Source organism: Chiloscyllium punctatum, chromosome 21, assembly GCF_047496795.1.
Source record: "Chiloscyllium punctatum isolate Juve2018m chromosome 21, sChiPun1.3, whole genome shotgun sequence".
NCBI classification, from domain to species: Eukaryota; Metazoa; Chordata; class Chondrichthyes; order Orectolobiformes; family Hemiscylliidae; genus Chiloscyllium; species Chiloscyllium punctatum.
The window spans coordinates 21,599,398-21,622,035 of record NC_092759.1 but is presented as its reverse complement, the minus strand read 5'-3'; the positions used below and the strand labels follow the sequence as shown (position 1 = coordinate 21,622,035).

The window sequence follows — 22,638 nt, the reverse complement described above, 5'->3', positions numbered from 1 at the left end:
TCCCCCGTGGGGTGCACCCGTCAATATTTACCCCCAACATCTGGGCGTTGTGTTGTGCTTCCCCAACGCCCCCCCCCCCCCCTCACTCCCTTCCGACTGGATCCTGTTCCTGATAAATGGGAGGTCTTGCAGTTTGTTGGGTCAAACCAGGCCAGGACTTACCCAGTCAACAGCAGGGCCCTGGGGAGTGTGGCTGAACAGAGGGATCTGGGGGGGGGACAGGTTCACAGCTCCTTGAAAGCAGACTCCCAGGTAGACAGGGCGGTGAAGAAAGTATTCGACTTGGTAGCATTCACCGCTCCGAGCTCTGAGGATTGGAGCTGGACAGGAAACTGGTGAGACCACATTTGGAGGACAATGTACAGTTCTGTTGCCCTACTCTAGAAAGGATATTGTTAAACTAGAGAGAATGCAGAATAGATTTACTGCGAATACTACCCGGACTGAAAGGTTTGGGACTATTACAGATGGGACAGTGTCCGTCTGGGCTGGACTGGAACCAATGTCCTTTTGCTAACACTGCTGGGGAGAGTTTAAACTAATGTGACGGGGGAACGGGAGCCAAATGAGGAGGTTAGAGGACAGGAAGGGAGCAGTAACTAAAGCCTGTAAGGAACTAGATAATGAAGTCAGTGTGACTAAGGAGAAGAGTAGGCAGGGAGCAGATGATGAACACGCAGGGTCAGGTGGTTGAGGTGCGTTTGTTTTAATATGAGAAGTGTAGTAGGTAAGGCAGATGAACTTAGGGCTTGGTTTAGTACCTGGGAGTATGATGTTATTGCTATTACTGAGACTTGGTTGAGGGAAGGACCTGATTAGCAACAAAATCCCCCAGGATATGGATGCTTCAGGCGGGATAGAGAGGGAGGTGAAAGGGATGGAGGAGTTACATTACTGGTCAGAGAGGAGATCCCAGCTGTGCTGAAGGAGGAGGCTATGGAGGGCTCGAACAGTGAGGCAATATGGGCAGAACTCCGAAACAGGAAGGGTGTGATAACAATGTTGGGGCTGTACTACAGGCCTCCCAACAGCGAGCGTGAGATCGAGGTACAAATATGGAACAGATTATGGAAAGATGTCGGAGCAACAGGGTGATGGTGATGGGAGATTTTAATTTTCCCAACATTGACTGGGATTCACTGAATGTTAGAGGTTTAGATGGAGCAGAATTTGTCAGGAGCATCCGGGAGGGTTTTCTAGAGCAGTCTGTAAATAGTCCAACTCAGGAAGGGGCCAGACTGGACCTGGTGTTGGGGGAATGAGCCCAGCCAGGTGGGTGAAGTTTCAGGAGGGGATTACTTTGGGAAGAGTGATCACACTTCCATAAGTTTTAGAATACTCATGGACAAAGATGAAAGTGGTCCTAAAGGAAGAGTATTAAACTGGGGGAAGGCCAGTCATACCAAAGTTCGGCAGGAGCTGGGGAATGTGGATTGGGAGCAGCTGTTTGAGGGTAAATCCGTATTTGATGTGTGGGAGGCATTTAAAGAGAGGTAGATTCAGAGTGCAGGAGAGATATGTCCCTGTGAAAATGAGGGATAGAAATGGCAAGATTAGGAAACCATGGATGACAGGTGAAATTGTGAGACTAGCAAAGAGGAAATAGGAAGCATACATAAGGTCTAGGCGACTGAAGACAGACAAAGCTTTGGAAGGATATCGGGAATGTAGGGCCAATCTGAAATGAGGAATTAAGAGGGTTACAAGGGGTCATGAGATATCCTTAGCAAACAGGGTTAAGGAAAATCCCAAAGTCTTTTATTCATATATAAGGAGCCAGAGGGTAGCTAGGGAAAGGGTTGGCCCACTCAAGGACAAAGGAGGAAAATTATGCGTGGACTCAGAGAAACTGGGTGAGATTCTTAATGTGTACTTTACATCGGCATTCACCGCGGAGAGGGACATGGTGGATGTTGAGGTTAGGGATAGAGGTTTGATTACTCTCTGTCAAGTTGGCATAAAGGGGGAGGAAGTGTTGGGTATTCTAAAAGGCATTAAGGTGGGCAAGTCCCCAGGCCCGGATTCCAGGTTACTGAGGGAGTGAGAGAGGAAATCGCTGGGGCCTTAACAGATATCTTTGCAGCATCCTTGAATCCTTGGGGGAGGTCCCAGAGGACTGGAGGATTCCTAATGTTATCCCCTTGTTTAAGAAGGGTAGCAGGGATAATCCAGGGAATTATAGACCGGTGAGCCTGGCCTCAGTGGTAGGGAAGATACTGAGGGATAGGATCGATTTACATTTGGAAGAAAATGGGCTGATCAGTGATAGGCAGCATGGTTTGGTGCGGGGAAGGTCATGCCTTCCCAACTTAATCGAATTTTTTGAGGTGGTAACAAAGTTGATTGATGAGGGAAGGGATGTGGATGTCATATATGTGGACTTCAGTAAGGTGTTTGATAAGGTTCCCCACGGTAGGCTGATGGAGATAGGGAAGTCACATGGGGTCCAGGTTGTTCTAGCGAGATGGATAGAGAACTGACAGGGCAACAGGAAACAGAGAGGAGTTGGGGAAGGAAGCTTCTCAAAATGGAGACCTGTGAGCAGTGATGTTCCACAGGGATCTGCGCTGGGCCCACTGTGGTTTGTGATATACATAACTGGTCTGGAGGAAGGTATTGGTGGTCTGATTAGCAAGTTTGCAGATGACACTAAGATTGGTGGAGTAACAGGTAGTGAAGGAGACTGTCAGATAATACAGCAGAGCCTAGATAGATTGGAGAGTTGGGCAGAGAATGGCAGATGCAGTTCAATCCAGACAAATGCGAGGAGATGCATTTCGGAAGATGCAATTCCAGAGTGAACTATATGGTAAATGGAAATGTCCTGGGGGAAATTGTTGTACAGAGAGATCTGGGTGTTCAAGTTCATTGTTCCCTGAAGGCGGCAACGCAGGTCAGTAGAGTGGTCAAGAAGGCATATGTCATGCTTTCCTTCATCGGACCGGGCATTGAGTACAAGAGTTGGCAGGTCATGTTACAATTGTATCAGACTTTGGTTCGGCCACATTTAGTATACTGCGTATAGTTCTGGCCACCATATTACCAAAAGGATGTGGATGCTTTGGAGAGGGTGCAGAAGAGGTTCACCGGGATGTTGCCTGGTATGGAGGATACTAAATATGAGGAGAGGTTGAGTAGATTAGGATTATTTTCCTTGGAAAGAAGGAGGTTGAGGGGGAAACCTGATTGATTTGTCTCCTGGTTTAACGTTGTAACTGACCGTGTCAACTTGCTAAATGTCACGTTGCAGTGACCCACTCCCACCTGTGGAGGTGCTGTCTCTGGCAGCGATCATGGTCAGATTGGGGTTTAGGGACAGCAATGTGATGGTGGTGATGACCCTTGTCTCTCACCCTGCTTCCCCCCCACCCCCTCCACCCCCGATGGCACATTTCCGTCCCCCCACCTGCACAGGAAGATCCCACAGGTGGGGGAATGTGGAGTGGGGGGGCTGGTGAGGTTCACCAGGATTGTGCATGCGTGTGTGAGAGAGAGAGAAAACACGCCTGGTCGCTCCCCCCACCCCCTTTGGCTGCCTGTGGGATCTTGCTGTGCACCCACTCACCACTGCGTTTCCCTTGCCAGCGCAGTGCCTGGACTCTATTGGCCGTGACGTGGTGGGGGTGTGTGTGGGGGGGGAGGAGTTGGGGAAGACGCAGTGGGATGGGTGGACCTGGGGACGTGGCTGCTGTTACCTAAGTGCACAGATTTTGATTTAATGTGTTTGCACCACACTGCTCTCCCCCAGTCAGATTACCACCCCTCCCACCCCCACGCTCACCCGGGGTTACAGAGATTGGGGATGGCTCTGGGTACGAAGCTCTTCGGAGGGTCAGCATAGACTCGATGGGATGAGTGGCCTCTGTCCACACTGTGTGGGTTTACTGTGATCCTTGAATGTGTGTGTTGTTGACAGCTGGGGGGAGCGGTCAGCTAATATTCCGTGTAATGTTCCTGTGTTAGGGACAGGAGAGCAAGAACAGTGAATATTACATACTGTAGTCCCTGCCTTCATTAACGGTGGAGATAGCGTACAGGAGCAGGGGGGTTGGGGTTTGTTGGTCAGGTATCAGACACAGGTTCGACCTTAGCTGGAGTCCCACGTACAGTGTGGGCACCCCGTTATAGGAAAGACGGGCACACATCAGAGAGAGAGAGAGAGAGAGACTGTCAAAGAGATTCCCCAGAACAAGGGAAAGTCATTACGTGGATAGTTTGGGACACTTGGGATTGCCGTCCAGGGAGACGGGACATTGGACGGGGGAATCGGTTGAGGTGTTCGGTATCACGGCCAGAGTGGAAGGGGAGAGACCCTTCCTGTTTGGGGGGGGGGGGTGGGGGGGTGGAAGAGGATAGATCAAGGGGGCAGTGGTCAGAAGGGGATCAGTAGAACAAGCAACAGCGAGTGGTCAGGATCAGGAACGTGCAGTTCGAGAGTCTGGGCAAGGCAGACTCAGTCAGGGACTTCCAACGGAAATTGGATGGAGCAGGGATACACGGGGAGTGAGTCCCAGCCCGGAGATGGAGCAGGGATACACCGGGGAGAGACTCCCAGCCCAGAGATGGAGCAGGGATACACCGGGGAGAGACTCCCAGCCCAGAGATGGAGCAGGGATACACCGGGAGAGACTCCCAGCCCGGAGATGGAGCAGGGATACACGGGGAGAGACTCCCAGCCCAGAGATGGAGCAGGGATACACCGGGGAGTGAGTCCCAGCCCGGAGATGGAGCAGGGATACACCGGGGAGAGACTCCCAGCCCAGAGATGGAGCAGGGATACACCGGGGAGAGACTCCCAGCCCAGAGATGGAGCAGGGATACACCGGGAGAGACTCCTAGCCCAGAGATGGAGCAGGGTTACACGGGGAGAGACTCCCAGCCCAGAGATGGAGCAAGGATACACCGGGGAGAGACTCCCAGCCCAGAGATGGAGCAGGGATACACGGGGAGAGACTCCCAGCCCAGAGATGGAGCAGGGATACATGGGGAGAGACTCCCAGTCCAGAGATGGAGCAGGGATACACGGGGAGTGGGTCCCAGCCCGGAGATGGAGCAGGGTTACACCGGGGAGAGACTCCCAGCCCAGAGATGGAGCAGGGATACACGGGGAGAGACTCCCAGCCCAGAGATGGAGCAGGGATACACCGGGAGAGACTCCCAGCCCAGAGATGGAGCAGGGATACACCGGGGAGAGACTCCCAGCCCGGAGATGGAGCAGGGATACACGGGGAGAGACTCCCAGCCCGGAGATGGAGCAGGGATACACGGGGAGTGAGTCCCAGTCCAGAGATGGAGCAGGGATACACTGGGGAGAGACTCCCAGCCCAGAGATGGAGCAGGGATACACGGGGAGTGAGTCCCAGCCCGGAGATGGAACAGGGATACACCGGGAGAGACTCCCAGCCCAGAGATGGAGCAGGGTTACACGGGGAGAGACTCCCAGCCCGGAGATGGAGCAGGGATACACCGGGGAGAGACTCCCAGCCCAGAGATGGAGCAGGGATACACCGGGGAGAGACTCCCAGCCCGGAGATGGAGCAGGGATACACCGGGGAGAGACTCCCAGCCCGGAGATGGAGCAGGGATACACCGGGGAGAGACTCCCAGCCCGGGGATGGAGCAGGGATACACGGGGAGTGAGTCCCAGTCCAGAGATGGAACAGGGATACACCGGGAGAGACTCCCAGCCCAGAGATGGAGCAGGGTTACACGGGGAGAGACTCCCAGCCCAGAGATGGAGCAGGGATACACGGGGAGTACACTCCCATCCCTGGTATTTCTACGCAATCTATTCTAAAACTGGAGAAGACATTAGTGAGTCAGTTCCTGGAGTATTGTAAAATTCCTGGTCTCCATTCCCTGAGGAGGGTGGTATTGCATTGGAAGGCAGTTCAGAGAATCCCTGGAGGCCATTCAGCCCATCCAACATCTCCATACGGCATCCCACTCTCACCCACCCCCTCTCTGTAACCCTGCATTTCCCATGGCCAATCCCACCCTAACCTGCACATCCCTGGACACTAAGGGACAATTTCCCATGGCTAACCCACCCTAACCTGCACATCCCTGGGCACTATGGGACAATTTCCCATGGCCAATCCACCCTAACCTGCACATCCCTGGACACTACGGGACAATTTCCCATGGCCAATCCACCCTAACCTGCACATCCCTGGGCACTATGGGACAGTTCCCTAAGGCCAATCCACCCTAACATACACGTCTTTTGGACTGTGGGATGAAACCCACACAGACACGGGGAGAATGTACAAACCCCACACAGACAGTCACCCGAAGATGGAATCGAACCTGGCTTCCTGGTGCTGTGAGGCAGCAGTGCCAACCACTGAGCCACCGTGCTGGCCCTAAGTTTGTGAGATTGATTCTGGAGGTGAAGAGTTTGCCTTCTGAAAGAACCCTGAGCAGTTTCGGGCGATTCTGTTGGGAGCTTCAGAGAGTGAGAGGAGGTGTGTAAGATGGTGAAGGGATTGACAGAGGAAACGTAGAATGGATGGTTCCCCATGGGGGGGGGGAACAGTCGAGAACGAGAGGTTATGGATTTCGGAAAAGGGACAGCAGATTGAAAACAGAGAGGAGGACAATTGACCCCTCTTGAAAGCTGGGGGATCTGTGAGATTCACACCCCCTGCCCTCCCCCCCCCCCGAGTGCGGTGGATGCTGAAACACAGGATAACTTGACAGAGGGGGTAGAGATTTACTCAGTGATGGGGTTGATGGTGATGGAGAGGGGGGTAGGAAGGCAGTGATGGGGCTGGACCATCATCATATTCCATGGTGGAGCAGGCTGGAGGGGCTGAGTGGCCTTTACCTGCACCGATTTCTGATTACACCAAGGGACATGGGGATAGCAGGCTGGAGGGGCTGAGTGGCCTCCTGCTGACCCTAGGGCTCAGGGGAGTCTCCAGCCTGTGTTGTCAGAGTGAGTTAGGGGTGGGCGAGAGATGCCCTTACCCCCATCCAATGGCCTGGGAATGGGGGCCACGCTGGTCAGGAAGGAGAGTGTTCTGAAACCATGGTGGGCTAGTACGGAGTGAGCGGTCACTGCGGGGGTGGTGGGTACTGGGCCGTGTCTACTCACTGGCCTAAGAAATATTCATGTGGCCTGTCCAGGCCAGGGAGTACTGCGTCTAACACAATCCATTCCTTGGTCAGCCAGGCCACTCGCTCCATTGACCCCGTGCCAGCTCTCTGACCATTTGAACTCTGAGCCTATTCCCCATGATCCTCCCTGTTGTACTGATTGAAAGAACGCACTGGATCCCTGTCAGGAATCGGGTATCGAGCGTAGCTCCCAAGCATAGGGTTACAGGAAGCTTCCAACTGAACATAACTCCGGGATTAGATATTGAATATCTCACTCGGAATCTACCCGTTGGGACAATGGGAGGTTTGGATCCAGGGTGAGCTTTCCCGGAAGGTTAGGATGTGTGTGAGGAGCTGGTGGATTGGTGAAAATTCTCTCCCGTCTGAGTCATTGGGAAGGACGGGACAGCACGGGGTTAGATACAGAGTAAAGCTCCCTCTACACAGTCCCCCCATCAAACACTCCCAGGACAGGGACAGCACGGGGTTAGACACAGAGTAAAGCTCCCTCTACACTGTCCCCCCATCAAACACTCCCAGGGACAGGGACAGCACGGGGTTAGATACAGAGTAAAGCTCCCTCTACACTGTCCCCCCCATCAAACACTCCCAGGACAGGGACAGCATGGGGTTAGATACAGGGGAAAGCTAACTCTACACTGTCCCCCCATCAAACACTCCCAGGGACAGGGACAGCACAGGGTTAGATACAGAGTAAAGCTCCCTCTACACTGTCCCCCCATCAAACACTCCCAGGGACAGGGACAGCACGGGGTTAGATACAGGGTAAAGCTCCCTCTACACTGTCCCCCATCAAACACTCCCAGGACAGGGACAGCACGGGGTTAGATACAGAGTAAAGCTCCCTCTACACTGTCCCCCCCCCATCAAACACTCCCAGGGACAGAGACAGCACGGGGTTAGATACAGAGTAAAGCTCCCTCTGCACTGGTGTGTGACATTTTCTGTGAACAATGAAAAGTCTTAGTAATTGTCTGTTTCAATATCTCTCTCTCTCTGTCTCTCTCTCCCTCTCCCTGTCTCTCCCTTCCTCCCTCTCTCCCTCCCTCCCTCCCTCTCTCTCTCCCTCTGTCCCTCCCTCTGTCCCTCTCTCTCTCCCTCCCTCCCTCTCTCCGTCCCTCTCTCTGTCCCTCCCTCCCTCTCTACCTACCTCCCTCCCTCTGTCCCTCCCTCCCTCCTCTCCCTCCCTCCTCTCCCTCCCCTCCCTCCCTCTCTCCCTCCCTCTCTCCCTCCCTCTCTCTGTGGAGTTGCTCCTGGTTGTCCAGTGAAGGGTTAATTGTTGGACGAAGGCAGGTTTTTGTTTCGATGGCTGACACCCGATGTAACCAGAAGCAGTGACCTAAATTCATCTAATTCAGGAAAGTTTGCTGCACATCCTCTCATCGTCTGCTTCCCCCTGAGCAGACAAACCATTAACCTTTCTGCCTCCATCTCCAGCATCACTTTCCCCAACAAGGCTCTCTCTCCAAAAAACAGTCATGGATTTATTTTCAGCTGTTAATACCCTGTGTGTGTGTGTGTGTGTGTGTGTGTGTGTGTGTGTGTGTGTGTGTGTGTGTCTGTCTGTCTGTCTGTCTGTTTTGGCTACAAACCCTAGAATGGACAGTGAATGCGCCTCAATGTTTCGAACAATGATCACTAGCCGACCTTAACTGTGGGGTGGGGGTGCTGGGAGGGGGTTGGTGAGCTGGAGAGGCTGAAATAGTTCCCTTCAGAGCATTGAAGGATAAGGGGAAATTGGATCGAAGCATTTGTACAGGGCAAGTGGTTTGGATTTTGATTTTGTTTTTGATACAATTTAGCCTGGAAACAGACCCTTCGGCCCAACTCCTCTATGCTGCTCAGATATCCTAACCTAATCTAGTTCCATTTGCCAGCACATGGCCTGTGTGTGTGTGTGTGTGTGTGTGTGTGAGAGAGTCAGTCAGTCATAGGGATGTACAGCATGGAAACAGACCCTTCCGTCCACGCCGGCCAGATATCCTAACCCAATCTAGTCCCACCTGCCAGCACCCGGCCCATATCCCTCCAAACCCTTCCTATCCATATACCCATCCAAATGCCTTTTAAATACTGTAATTGTACCAGCCTCCACCACTTCCTCTGGCAGCTCATTCCATACACATACCACCCTCTGGGTGAAAAAGTTGCCTCTTAGGTCTCTTTTATATCTTTCCCCTCTCACCCTAAACCTATACCCTCTCATTCTGGACTCCCCCACCCCAGGGAAAAGACCTTGTCTATTCACTCTATCCGTGCCCCTCAATTTTGTAAACCTCTATAAGGTCACCCCTCAGCCTCCGACGCTCCAGGGAAAACAGCCCCAGCCTGTTCAGCCTCTCCCTGTAGCTCAGATCCTCCAACCCTGGCAACATCCTTGTAAATCTTTTCTAAATTCTTTCCAATTTATTAATATCCGTCCTATCACTGGGTGCCCAGAAATGACACAATATTCCAGAACAGTCCTCACCAACATCCTGTACAACCTCAGCGTGACGTCCCAACCTCTGTACTCAAAAGGTCTGAGCAATGAAGGCCAGGGTGTTAAACACCACCTTAACCCCCTGCCTACATGTGACACAACTTTCTCAGCTGATTTATTATTGTCACATGTACCGCGATACAGTGAGAGGTATTGTTTTGTGTGTGCTAACCAGGCAGACCGTCCCTTACATAAGACGTCAGGGTAACAGAACAGAATGCAGCACATCGTGTTACAGCTACAACAAAGACTAGGGGAAGGTCAACAATTGAGAGTGGAGAGTGTTGCTGGAAAAGCACAGCAGATCAGGCAGCATCCGAGGAGCAGGAGAGTCGTAAACTCTTCATCAGGAATGTCAGGCTTACGTATGAAACGTTGACTCTCCTGCCCCTCGGATGCTGCCTGACCTGAGCTTTTCCAGCACCACACTGAGCTCCACCATCTGCAGCCCTCACTTTCTCCTCAGAATTGAGAGGTCCTTTTGTAATTCTAATAACAGCAGGGAAGAAACACAATCTTAATAGGATGGAGGGTTGGCACAGCATCGCGGGCCGAAGGGCCTGTACTAAGCTGCTCTTAAGTATGTTGGAGGGTACGGGTTTTCAAACTCTCCTGTGGCCTGCCCGATGGGGGAGAGAGAGGGGGTAACGGCGGGCTGGGAGGGGGATTTGGCTGTTTCAGGTAGGGTCAGTGGATGGGAAACTGGTTTGTCTGATGGTCACAAACCAGGAGGAACTGTTCCCACAGCCAGGAGGAGGGAACCCAAACTGACCCAGACTGAAAAGAGCAGGGGGTGGTATCTGAATTGAATTGATTGTCCTGTGTACCGAGGCACAGTGAGAAGCTGTGTCTTGTGAGCAATACAGGCAGATCACAGAGTAAATAATAGGGGAACCCCGTCCAAAATAACACAGGTACGGGGGAATGTTAAGAGTTTGTGAGTCTATTCAGTATTCTAACAGCAGTAGGGTAGACACTGTTTCCAAACCGGCTGGTGCGTGTGTTTGGGCTTCTGTACCTTCTCCCCGATGGGAGAGGTTGCAGAAAAACATTGCCAGGGTGGGATGGATCTTTGAGAACGCTGGCGGCCTTTCCCTGACAGCGGGGCCTGGTAGATGGATCCTATAGATGGGAGGTTGGTCTTTGTGATTGTCTGGGCCGAGTTCACCACTCTCTGTAACCATCTCCGATCTTGCATGGTACAGTTACCATACCAGGTAGTGATACGCCCAGACAGAACGCTCTCAATGGTGCACCTATAAAAGTTGGCAAGGGTATTCGCTGTCATGCCAAATTTCCCCAGCTGCCTGAGGAAGGAGAGACCTTGTTGGGCCTTTGTAACCAGTGCATCCACATGGAGAGTCCAAGAAAGCTTGTTGTGGATGACCATTCCCAGGAGCTTGACACTCTCCACTCATTCCACCTCTGTACTGTTAACGTGTAGAGGGGGGTCATGAGTAACATCCTGCTGAAAGTCAATAATGAGTTCCTTGGCTTTGCCAGCATTGAGAGCGAGGTTCCATTTGACGGAGCAAGTTGTAGTCTGCGAGGGCAGTGTCTCGGGGTGGTGGGGTGGGGATTACCCAACTAGTGGAGGGAGAGAAGAGAACGGTTGGGAAAGTGTGCGAGGGGGGAACGAGGCTGACCCTTCTCAGGGGTGAGCACAGGGATGATGTGCAGAGCGGCCTCTCTCTCTCTCTCTCTGCTGGTTCACTGTGAACTGAGTGGGAGAACAGACTCCATTGGCCGAATGGCCTCTCTCTGTTCCCTGGCCGAGTGGTATTGGAAGATCCCAGGTAGCTTTGGCAATAGGATTTCCCAGGCTCAGTGACACTCCCACGGTGCTGAGGTTCCTTGGCAACAGGAGAAATCCAATGGCACCTTTCCCAAAGGAGCCCGGAGAGCGCGGGCTGCAGAGAGCCACTCGATCCGTGATTCCCTCCCTCAGCACAGGGTCTGGACTATCCCTGTCCCCAACTCTCCCATCCACAGGCAGGCCACTGGGAGAAACACACCAGGAAAAGCTGTTTGCTAACTGTGCACAGCAAGATTCCACAGGTTGTAAGGCAGGAGGACCAGGATATCCACTTTATTGACACCATGTAGTCATTGACCCCCCGACAGTGCCCACTCCCTCAGCACTGACCCTCCGACAGTGCCCACTCCCTCAGCACTGACCCTCCCTCAGTGCCCACTCCCTCAGCACTGACCCTCCGACAGTGCCCACTCCCTCAGCACTGACCCTCCGACAGTGCCCACTCCCTAAGCACTGACCCTCCCTCAGTGCCCACTCCCTAAGCACTGACCCTCCCACAGTGCCCACTCCCTCAGCACTGACCCTCCCACAGTGCCCACTCCCTCAGCACTGACCCTCCCACAGTGCCCACTCCCTCAACACTGACCCTCCCACAGTGCCCACTCCCTCAACACTGACCCTCCCACAGTGCCCACTCCCTTAGCACTGACCCTCCGACAGTGCAGCACTCCCTCAGCATTGACCCTCCGACAGTGCGGCACTCCCTCAGCACTGACCCTCTGGCAGTGCCCACTCCCTCAGCACTGACCCTCCGACAGTGCGGCACTCCCTCAGCACTGACCCTCCGACAGTGTCCACTCCCTCAGCACTGACCCTCCGACAGTGCAACACTCCCTCACCCCTCCCTCAGTGTAGTCACTCACTGTGTAACTGTACAGAGTCAGGGTTTATTCAGCAGGGTAAGGGTCACTCACTGTGTAACCGTACAGAGTCAGGGTTCATTCAGCAGGGTAAGGGTCACTCACTGTGTAACCGTACAGAGTCAGTGTTTATTCAGCAGGGTAAGGGTAACTCACTGTGTAACCGTACAGAGTTAGGGCTTATTCAGTGGGGGTGGTCTGTGTGGAGGTCGAAGTGAGCAACGTGGGGATCCGAATTTTCTCTGTGTGCTGGCCAATCCCAGCCTGCTCAGTCAGAGCCCGGAGCGCAGGCATAGAATGTACCGGAACACTCAGTACTGGGAGGGAGGGAGCGAGGGAGAGCGATGGGGGGAGAAAAAGAGAGAGGGAGGAGGTGATGAGGGGAGAGAGAGACACAGAGGGACAGAGAGAGAGAGACACACACACACACACACACACGGAGCGGGAGAGACAGACAGGGAGAGAGACACCGAGGGAGAGAGAGGGAGCCTGATGTAAAACCCAGATGTGGAAGTGGCAGTCTCAGAACTGGCTGTTGCCCCACCCTGGGGAAATCAATCTGCAAGTTTAATGGTCAGGGTATTTCCTATTGTTGCAAAGGCAACAATGTCAGTCAAACCATGGAGGGTGGGCCTCAAGTACTGGCCCAGCATGGTCTCACTGCGGATCAGAATGGGGCTGAATGGTCACCTCTCTCTCTCTCTCTCTCGGATTTTGGACAGTGCTGACAGACAGATATAATCACACGTGTTGTGGCAGCGGGAAGTCTTTGTCAGGAATTGAGTCATGAGGCCTGGCCCAAGCCGGAGAGGAAGCGGCCTGTGATTTCAGTGTAAAATGAAAACAAATAACAGACTGCGTCGGCTGTTTGATGGGATCCCTGGGGTCGGAGTGGATCACATTAGGAATCCTGCTGGAGCATGCTGGATGACACCTCCTGAATCCTTCCCAAATCCCAGTTTCCAGGAGACTCCCTATTGGAGGCCAAGCTGGGAGTCAGGCTTCGCTTGAGACTAGGCCCCAAACTTGATCAGTGTCGGAGTGAAGGATTCTGGGGGCACTTTTGTCGGTTTTTGTTCTGACCCTGGGATGCAGGGTGAGTGGGGAGAATGACCTCTGGGGTTTCTGGTAATGATGAGGGAAACCTCTCCCCTGGTAACCAAACGGCTGGCTGGTTGATAAGTGTGCATTTATGTGGCACCTTTGACGTCGTAGGCCACAGGCCCACGAGGAATCTGAGCAGGAGGCTATTCGGCCCATCAGGTCCATTCCACGGGGAATCGTGGACGACCCAAATCATCCTCGATTCTACTTTCCTGCCCCTTTTTTATCTTACCATCAACCCACTGCCAACCCCCCCCCCCAAAGAACCCCATGGACTTTCCCAACGTGTTCCACGGATTGGCTAATGAGAGCTTTGGAAAGGAGGAAGGGGAGAGATGGAGAGGAAATGGGGGGGGGATCATCAGCCCCCCCTCCCCATCCCCAACGCCATCGTCCCTCCTCAAATCCCACCCCCCACCCCCCACCCCCTCCCAAACCCCCTCTCACCCACTACCCAACCCTTGTCCTGCCCCCCCCTCCCAGTGATGCTCAGTGGGATCAGCAATCCATTGGCCGATCCGGTCGGAAGAGAGATCCCACGGAGGAATCTCGCGATCAGGAACGATCCCTCAGTCCCAGCGTTTGATGGATCTATGCTCCCAATGAGTGTATGCCCTTCGAGAGATAGGTTAGATGCCCCTCGATAGGGTCTTCTACCCCATATGGCTGGAATTCACCATATTCTGAGTCACAACCTGGATAGGATTTTAGTTGGGCCTCATTTGGAACGTTGTGTACGGCTCTGGTCGCCATGGCGTCAGAGAGATGTGAGGCTTTCGAGAAGACACCAAAACCGTTTTGTTGCCTGGTTTGGAGGGTATCAGCTACGAGGAGGTGTTGGACAAACTTGGTTTGTTTTCACTTGAATGTTGAAGGTTGAGGGGGCTCCTTGATAGAGCTTTACAAAACTCTGAGAGGTTTGGATAGTATGGATAATTGGAGGTATTTTCTCAGGGTAGCAATATCGATTACTGGGGGATGTAGGTTTAAGGTAAAACGGGGAAGGTTTAAGGGAGATGGGAGAGGCAGGTCTTTTACACAGAGGAGTACTGGGAATGCACTGACACAGGAGATGGTGGAGACGGATACAATATCAATGTTTCCAAGGTATTTGGACAGAATCAGGAATAGAGGGAGATGCACTGTGTTGAGGCAAAAGGTTTTGAAAGGCATTCTGTGTTGGTGCATCTCAACTGACCCACGGGCCTGTTCCTGTACTGTACCATTTGTCATCTGGGAAGGGATCATTGAAGACAGAAATGGGGAGGGACCCCCTCTCTCTCTGTGGGGAGGGATCCCCTCTCTCTGTGGGGAGGGATCCCCTCTCTCTCTGAGGGGAGGGTCCCCCTCTCTCTCTGAGGGGAGGGTCCCCCTCTCTCTCTGAGGGGAGGGTCCCCCTCTCTCTCTATGGGGAGGGACCCCCCTCTCTCTCTGTGGGGAGGGTCCCCCTCTCTCTCTGTGGGGAGGGTCCCCCTCTCTCTCTGTGGGGAGGGTCCCCCTCTCTCTCTGTGGGGAGAGTCCCCCTCTCTCTCTGTGGGGAGGGTCCCCCTCTCTCTCTCTGTGGGGAGGGTCCCCCTCTCTCTCTCTGTGGGGAGGGTCCCCCTCTCTCTCTGTGGGGAGGGATCCCTCTCTCTGTGGGGAGGGACCCCCTCTCACTCTGTGGGGAGGGACCCCCTCTCTCTCTGTGGGGAGGGACCCCCTCTCTCTCTCTGTGGGGAGGGTCCCCCTCTCTCTCTGTGGGGAGGGACCCCTCTCTCTCTCTGTAGGGAGGGACTCCATCTCTCTGTGGGGAAGGATCCTTTCCCGCAGGGGGGTGTCTGGCCTGGGAAATTGAGTGTATTTCAGGCTGAGACAGAGACCGAGAGAGAGAGAGAGGTTTTTAATCAGGTAGTTTCTTCACTCAGTAGTAAGGGTGTGGAATGCACTGCCTGTAACTGTTGTAGACTCTCCAACTTTAAGGGCATTTAAATAGACATTGGATAAACAGATGGATGATAATGGAATAGTGTAGGTTAGATGGGCTTCAGATTGGTTTCACAGGTCGGCTGAAGGGCCTGTACTGGGCTGGAATGTTCTATAAGGGTCTGTACTGCGCTGGAATGTTCTATAAGGGTCTGTCCTGCACTGTAATGTTCTATAAGGGTCTGTACTGTGCTGGAATGTTCTATAAGGGTCTGTACTGCGCTGTAATGTTCTATAAGGGTCTGTACTGCGCTGTAATGTTCTATAAGGGTCTGTACTGCGCTGGAATATTCTATAAGGGCCTGTACTGCGCTGGAATGTTCTAAGGGTCTGTACTGTGCTGGAATGTTCTATAAGGGTCTGTACTGCGCTGGAATGTTCTATAAGGGTCTGTACTGCGCTGGAATGTTCTATAAGGGCCTGTACTGCGCTGGAATGTTCTATAAGGGCCTGTACTGCGCTGGAATGTTCTATCAGGCCCTGTACTGTGCTGTAATGTTCTATAAGGGCCTGTACTGTGTTGGAATGTTCTATAAGGGCCTGTACTGTGTTGGAATGTTCTATCAGGGTCTGTACTGCGCTGGAATGGTCTATCAGGGCCTGTACTGCGCTGGAATGTTCTATGTGGTGGAGTGAATCGAGGGGAAAAGGTAATGGAGTGGTGTTGAGGCTGATCAGATCAGCTACCAGCACTGTTCATGGCAGACGAGACTCGATGGGTTGAATGGCCTCCGTTTAGCCAGGAATTTCAATGTTTCTGTCCGCCCCTCCACCTTCAGTCTCCAAAACCTGGTAAAAACTGGGAGGGAGGCAAAAGGATGTAAACAGTGAGGGCAGAGGACGTTCTCGGACTCCCGGTCTGGAGGTGAGGATGGGGGGGTGTCAGGAGATGGTGGAAATATCCCCCGGCTCGGGGTGGTGCTGTCCTCTGGGGGAGGGGGTGAGCTAAACCTGCCTCCCCCTCCCTCCCCCCGGATGATCCGGACTGGTTCCTGGGGAGTGACGTTCCCAACTCCATGACTGAGTTCCTGCTGTCTCAGGGCGGAGGGTTGTATCTTTGATACAAACGACCGAGTGTCACATCCTGCCTTTGTCTGGGCTCTTGAGGAGACATCTGTGGAATCCATCAGCATGTGGGAACGTTCCGGGATAACAGCCCAGGGACGGGAGCTGAGGGTGGCGGGGGATGCTCTCTCACACACACGCCCAGCGTACAGCCACTGGCAGGACCTGCATTTCTCAAGCCCCTATTCCTCCTTCAGCGAGGTTGTGGGCACCCCTCAGCCAATCGAGTGCCTCTCGTTGGGGATGGGGTGGGGGAGATTGGTCACCTGTTGTAATGGAAGGGGAGCACAGCACGATCCCACAGACAGCAGCGGTACAGGGCTGGGATATTGACCTCGGGACCCTGGGGAGAGCTCTATGGCTGTCACGGGTTCAGGTCCCACTGCAGGACGGTGCCCCAATTTAATGCCAATGAAGACAACCCGGGATTGGACAGTGGTCCCAAGGATGGTGACTGTGACCACCATCATCAATCGTCATAGCAACCCCACCATGTTCACCAATGGCCTACAGGGGAGGGCAACCTTGCCTCCACGTGACTCCAGTCCCACAAACTCCGAACTGCCTTTAGAAATTATCACAGCAAGGCATTGGTCCTCACCCCCTCAGCACTGACCCTCCGACAGTGCGGCACTCCCTCAGCACTGACCCTCCGACAGTGCGGCACTCCCTCAGCACTGACCCTCCGACAGTGCGGCACTCCCTCAGCACTGACCCTCCGACAGTGCGGCACTCCCTCAGCACTGACCCTCCGACGGTGCGGCACTCCCTCAGCACTGACCCTCCGACGGTGCGGCACTCCCTCAGCACTGACCCTCCGACAGTGCGGCACTCCCTCAGCACTGACCCTCCGACAGTGCCCACTCCCTCAGCACTGACCCTCCGACAGTGCGGCACTCCCTCAGCACTGACCCTCCGACAGTGCGGCGCTCCCTCAGCACTGACCCTCCGACAGTGCGGCGCTCCCTCAGCACTGACCCTCCGACAGTGCGGCACTCCCTCAGCACTGACCCTCCGACAGTGCGGCACTCCCTCAGCACTGACCCTCCGACAGTGCCCACTCCCTCAGCACTGACCCTCCGACAGTGCCCACTCCCTCAGCACTGGCCCTCCAACAGTGCGGCTCTCCCTCAGCACTGACCCTCCGACAGTGCCCACTCCCTCAGCACTGACCCTCCGACAGTGCGGCACTCCCTCAGCACTGACCCTCCGACAGTGCGGCACTCCCTCAGCACTGACCCTCCGACAGTGCCCACTCCCTCAGCACTGACCCTCCGACAGTGCCCACTCCCTCAGCACTGGCCCTCCAACAGTGCGGCTCTCCCTCAGCACTGACCCTCCGACAGTGCCCACTCCCTCAGCACTGACCCTCCGACAGTGCGGCGCTCCCTCAGTAAGATTTCAGGTTTGTGTGAGACTGAGAGATGGGAGGGTGACAGTGGGTTGATCGTGGGAGGGTGTGCACTCAGTGCTGTGTGGGTATGGAGCTGACCCTCTCTCTGTCTCTCTCTGGCAGATTTCTGGATGCCAAGGGGTACGTTCTGTACCCGCAGATTGGGGATCGGATTGATCTGATCTGTCCACAGTCGATCCCACGTGGTTCCCTGTCGACCGAGGAGTATGAATATTACCGGCTGTACCTGGTTAGTGAGGAACAAGCAGAGCGGTGTGACACGGTGATGAGTCCGACGGTGCTGTTAACCTGTGACAAACCCGACCAGATCACTCGCTTCACCATCAAATTCCAAGAGTTCAGCCCCAACCTCTGGGGGTTGGAGTTCAAACCCCATCACAACTACTACATTATCAGTGAGTGCTGGGGTGGGGGGGGTGGGCAATCAGGGCTCTGGAGGGTGGGGGATAGTGGGCTCCATGCCCACTGGAGAGGGATATGGGCACTGTCTGTAGACACAGCCTGGGGGAGGCGATTGGGATCAGTGCCCGGTGAGTAGACGATCAGTGCCCGGTGGGTAGGGGGATCAATGTCTGGTGCGTAGGGGATCAGTGCCCAGTGGTTAGGGGTCAGTGCCCGGTGGTTAGGGGTCAGTGCCTGGTAGGTAGGGGTCAGTGCCTAGTGGGTAAGGGTTGTGCCTGGTGGGTAGGGGTTGTGCCTGGTGGGTAGGGGGTCAGTGCTTGTTGGGTAAGGGAGTGGGCACTGACTGTAGGCAGGGCCTGGGTGCGATTGGGGTCAGTGCCCAGTGGGTATGGGGTCAGTACCTGGTGGGTAGAGGTCTGTGCCTGGTGGGTAGGGGTCAGTGCCTGGTGGTTAGGGGTTGTGTCTGGTGGGTAGGGGTCAGTAACTGTTGGGTAAAGGAGTGGGCACTGACTAGACAGGGCCTGGGGGTGATCGGGGTCAGTGTCCAGTGGGTAGGGGGTCTGTGACTGGTGGTGTCCTGGATGTACCCTACCCCCTGTTGGTATTGACTGGGTGTTTATTGATGACTGCGACTCCTGCTGGGATCAGCCTGTGCACTCCGTTGCTAATGCCATTGCCAGGCCGTATCGGTGACTGACTGACTGCCCTTACTCTGCCCCTTCACTGGCCTTCCCCTCCCCTCCCCTCCCCCTCTGCCCCCCTGCTCTCCCCGTCCCTGTGCCCGTCCCTTTGCCCGTCATTACCAGGAGCTGATGAAGCTGTGATTGATTTCTCGGTAAAACGTGGTCTCCCGATGATCCCCCTCACCCTGGCACTGCCCGCTGGAGTGAATGGGCTGAGATGATTTCACCAACAGTCTTGGTTCTGAAAGGACAGACCATGACCTGGGTGGGACCCTCACACACAGACAGGACCCTCCTGATGTTTACTTCCATCTTGTGCAACCTTTGAGCCGGACAAATACTAGGAAACAGTTCTTGCTAATTATTCTCCATGGACAGTGCTGCTGCCTCCCAGCGCCAGGCACCCGAGTTCGATTCCAGTCTCAGGCGACTGACTGTGTGGAGTTTGCACGTTCTCCCCGTGTCTGTGTGGGTTTCCTCCGGGTGCTCCGGTTTCCTCCCACAGTCCAAAGATGTGCAGGTTAGGGTGGAATGGCCGTGGGGAATGCAGGGTTATAAGGATAAGGGTAGAGATCTGTGTGGGATGCTCTTCGGAGGGTCGGTACAGATCTGATGGGTGGAATGGCCTACTCCCACACTGTAGGGATGTCTGTGATTCTCAAGAGCAGCTCATTGCTGAACACAGCAACTGGGCAGAAGTGTCATGGCCAGTGTTCAGTTTGTTCAATAACATAGACATTAACGTCATCATGTGCCATTCAGCCCCTACACCCCCTCCACCCCCTCCAGCCCCTACACCCCCTCCCTGTCTCTGTAACCCCCTACACCCCCTCCCTATCTCAGTAACCCCCTACACCCCCTCCCTCTCTCTGTAACCCCCTACACCCCCTCCCTAATTCTGTAACCCCCCCTACACCCCCTCCCTATCTCTGTAACCCCCCCTACACCCCCTCCCTATCTCTGTAACCCCCTACACCCCCTCCCTATCTCTGTAACCCCCCCTACACCCCCTCCCTATCTCTGTAACCCCCTACACCCCCTCCCTATCTCTGTAACCCCCTACACCCCCTCCCTATCTCTGTAACCCCCTACACCCCCTCCCTATCTCTGTAACCCCCTCCAGCCCCTACACCCCCTCCCTATCTCTGTAACCCCCTCCAGCCCCTACACCCCCTCCCTATCTCTGTAAACCCCTCCAGCCCCTACACACCCTCCCTATCTCTGTAGCCCCCTCCAGCCCCTACAGCCCCTCCCTATCTCTGTAACCCCCTCCAGCCCCTACACCCCCTCCCTATCTCTGTAACCCCCTCCAGCCCCTACACCCCCTCCCTATCTCTGTAACCCCCTACACCCCCTCCCTATCTCTGTAACCCCCTCCAGCCCCTACACCCCCTCCCTATCTCTGTAACCCCCTACACCCCCTCCCTATCTCTGTAACCCCCTCCAGCCCCTACACCCCCTCCCTATCTCTGTAACCCCCTCCAGCCCCTACACCCCCTCCCTATCTCTGTAAACCCCTCCAGCCCCTACACCCCCTCCCTATCTCTGTAAACCCCTCCAGCCCCTACACCCCCTCCCTATCTCTGTAGCCCCCTCCAGCCCCTACACCCCCTCCCTATCTCTGTAACCCCCTCCAGCCCCTACACCCCCTCCCTATCTTTGTAACCCCCTCCAATACCAGCCCCTTGACCATCCCCTGATTCCCATCGCTCCCCCATTGGGGGCAGTGCCTCCAGCTGCCTGAGCCCTGAGCTCTGGAACCTCCTCCCAGTGCCCTCTCCATGTCTGTCTCTCTCTCCCTCCACCTCCCCCCCCTCTATCTTGTTGAGATAGAGTCATACAGATGTACAGTATCTTCAGTCCAACCTGTCCGTACTGACCAGATACCCCAACCCAATGTAGTCCCACCTGCCAGCGCCTGGCCCATATCCCTCCAAACCCTTCCTATTCATATACCCATCCAAATGCCTCTTAAATACTGTAATTGTACCAGCCTCCACCACTTCCTCTGGCAGCTCATTCCATACATGTACCACCCTCTGCGTGAAAAAACACTAGCGCATAAAATAGATATCTAGCAGCTTATTCATGATGAATTATTCACCCTCATCAGAAATCTCGGAATAACTCTCGTCTGGGTTTGGTGTTGAGTTCTATTACTGTCGTATTAAATGACCAGAGGACTTGCTGAGTGAACCAACTCTCCTGAGAGGTTCCTTGAGTTAGACTGTGATGGGTCGTGATGTTATTTTGTTGTCTGTCTGAGATTTGAAACATTGGGTTATGAGCATCACTGACTAGGCTGTTATTTAGAGTCATAAACCCGTTCATGCCGACCAGATATCCCAACCCAATCTAGTCCCACCTGCCAGCACCTGGCCCATATCCCTCCAAACCCTTCCTATTCATATACCCATCCAAATGCCTTTTAAATGTTGTAATTGTACCAGCCTCCACCACATCCTCTGGCAGATCATTCCATACACGTACCACCCTCTGGGTGAAAATGTTATCCCTTAGGTCTCTTTTATATCTTTCCCCTCTCACCCTAAACCTATGCCCCTCTAGTTCTGGACTCCCCCACCCCAGGGAAAAGACTTTGTCTATTTACCCTATTCATGCCCCTCATAATTTTGTAAACCTCTATAAGGTCACCCCTCAGCCTCCGACGCTCCAGGGAAAACAGCCCCAGCGTGTTCAGCCTCTCCCTACAGCTCAAATCTTCCAACCCTGACAACATCCTTGTAAATCTTTTCTGAACCTTTTCACATTTCATAACATCTTTCCGATAGGAAGGAGACGAGGATTGGTGGCGATATTATTGGTAGATGGTGATGGTCAGCTGTCTTCCAAAAGCGCTGTAGGGTCACGAGAACATTAGATAACTTCACATCTCTGCTTCCAGCATTGTCATCAGCAAAAGCTTGTATCTGTTCCGGAACATTCTGTGTTGTTAACATCTCAGGCTGCGGTCCCATGGGAAATGGTGGGGGAGGGGTATCAAACAATACAACAAGGAAATGATGAATTTATGTAGCCTGCCCTCCTCCAGCGTGGAGCAGAAATGGCTGGGACAGATTCACAATATTCGGCTCCTAGAGCAGAACATTCCAAAACCCTCACTCCATTAAACCCCAGGCTATGACCATCTCCAACAGGAGACAATCTCACCACACCCCCCCTTGACATTCCATGGTGTGACCATCACTGAATCCCCCACTATCAACATCCTGGGGGTTACCATTGACCAGAAACTCAACTGGACTCCCCACATCAACTCAGTGTCTACAGGAGCAGGGCAGAGGCTGGGAATCCTGCAGCGAGTAACTCCCCTCCTGACTCCCCCCCCCCCAAAGCCTGTCCCACCATCTACAAGGTACAAGTCAGGAGGGTGAGGGAATACTCCCCACTGTTGGACTTTCCGACAGTGCCTGCTCCCTCAGCACAGACCCTCCGACAGTGCCCACTCCCTCAGCACTGACCCTCCGACAGTGCCCACTCCCTCAGCACTGACCCTCCGACAGTGCCCACTCCCCCAGCGCTGACCCTCCAACAGTGCCCACTCCCTCAGCACTGACCCTCCAACAGTGCTCACTCCCTCAGCACTGACCCTCCGACAGTGCCCCCTCCCTCAGCACTGACCCTCCGACAGTGCCCACTCCCTCAGCACTGACCCTCGGACAGACCCTCCCTCTGTGTTTCTGTTGGCCTGCGTCCCTCTCTCT

At 54.2% G+C, this 22,638-nt stretch overlaps 1 protein-coding gene across 1 annotated transcript in view; it reads left to right on the top strand.

Annotated features, from left to right (window-relative positions):
• efnb3b (ephrin-B3b) overlaps positions 1-22,638 on the top strand; it is a 101,359-nt gene that overhangs the window by 16,735 nt on the left and 61,986 nt on the right. Inside the window, exon 2 of the mRNA XM_072591366.1 lies at positions 17,931-18,223. Coding sequence (XP_072447467.1) covers positions 17,931-18,223 — 293 coding nt within the window. The remainder of the gene's footprint in view (positions 1-17,930; positions 18,224-22,638) is intronic.